Source organism: Aphanomyces invadans, assembly GCF_000520115.1.
Source record: "Aphanomyces invadans strain NJM9701 unplaced genomic scaffold supercont1.7, whole genome shotgun sequence".
Taxonomy (NCBI): domain Eukaryota; phylum Oomycota; class Saprolegniomycetes; order Saprolegniales; family Verrucalvaceae; genus Aphanomyces; species Aphanomyces invadans.
In genome coordinates, this window is record NW_008580152.1 from 1,349,986 (window position 1) to 1,351,509 (window position 1,524).

A 1,524-nucleotide genomic window follows, 5' to 3' on the forward strand; every position below is an offset into this window, starting at 1 on the left:
GCAGGGTTCGAGTCGTCCGAGCGGACAGGAGCAATGTCGGCGTAAGTTTCGTCGAGCGAGAGCTAAGAGGAACGTTGTCAGAAGAAAGTGTACGGGAATACACTACAAAAGAATGGACTCACCTGGACGTTCACGGCAGTGTCTTGAGCACCCTGAGTGAGAATCCCAATCAAGTTCGGCAAGTCACGGTACGCGTCGGGGCCGACGACCAGGTCCACCATCTTGTCGGACTCGAGCAGCTTGGTCTTCAAGCGCTCAGCCATGCATCCCAACACACCGACGGTTTGAGTTGGTGTGCCCTTCTTTTGCTTGCGCGCCTTGACCTTGTTCTGCTTGAATACCTCGAGGCGTCGCCAGATCTTCGCTTCAGCATTCTCGCGAATCGCACAAGTGTTCAAGAGCACAACGTCCGCGTCTTCACTGGACGGCTTATCGATATACCTGTCGTTTGGCATCATGGAGTACGTCAACAGCTCAAATGGGGTCGCTTGACGTGGTTTGCGTACCCGTGCTTGAGCAGGATGGCGCGAACGATCTCTGAATCGGACGAGTTCATTTGACATCCATATGTCTCAATGTGAAAAGATTTGGGAGGCGCCACGGGTTCCATGTCCGCCAGTTCCGTGACACGCGATGGCATATTCATCGTACTTTCTTCGTCTTGGACAGGAGAGGCCGTGTCGTCCTTGGACTTGCGAATGAATTCCGCCAAGCCAGGGCCAGAGAAGGTAGTCTTGGTAACAATGCTCTCGCTCGAGAATTGTGCCGCTGATGCACATCTTCGCATCGTGGCGGCGGTAGAGTGGCGGGACAATCGCAGCAGCATCCTCTGGATTTGTCCGCCAAATGAATCGTTCAATTCCAACGCCAGCACAAGCCAATCAAACGCGTTTCCCTTATCCGTACGATTCAGGTATATCCGGAATAGCTTGGAGCATATTAATTGGAATAAAATGATAATTGGTCAGCTCGTATATGCTCTATTTTTTTATTGGTCCGTTGATCGAGGAAATCTTTTTCATCCGCCTTCACCTCACTCCGTTGGCCAGGCCAGCAGCTTGACTCCGACGCCACCGGCAAGTTCAAATGAGTTGCTCGCTCGGCGGTGCTGCGATATGCATCAGGCACTTCGCACAAGAGACAACGTCAAGGCACCGTCGGGGCCTCGGGGTATTGCACCATATCGAGCCTGATGAATACACACGAATCTCAGACCGTCGCAATTAGCTCGAGTCTCGTTGGAGGCATGAGGTGAAACAGATTCCTTCTGTAAGCATCACTTGCTCGTCTAAACGAGCGAGGAGAGCGGGGGCACGTAAACACTCCTTCGTAGGGACGCGTTTGGGACTTTCAATGTCAACATGTAGGTGGCATACGACATGTATCCGACAAATTTCTGGAAGGGTATTGGAGAACCGACATGCCATTGTGATATGATTGGACGAAATGTATTTGAACCGTTTTGATTGGGCGATCAATTTGTCGTTTGGCAACATAACAATTTACATAGAACATATCATGAAT

The 1,524-nt window shown here is 51.0% G+C and overlaps 1 protein-coding gene across 1 annotated transcript; it reads right to left on the reverse strand.

The window, feature by feature from the left end:
- Window positions 1–77: 77 nt before the first annotated feature.
- Window positions 78–787, reverse strand: H310_04582 (hypothetical protein; the record flags this gene model as incomplete). The annotated part of the gene is made up of 2 exons (XM_008868988.1): window positions 78–441; window positions 507–787. 2 exons carry the CDS (start codon window positions 785–787, stop codon window positions 78–80), a joined length of 645 nt encoding a protein of 214 aa, XP_008867210.1.
- Window positions 788–1,524: the final 737 nt, after the last annotated feature.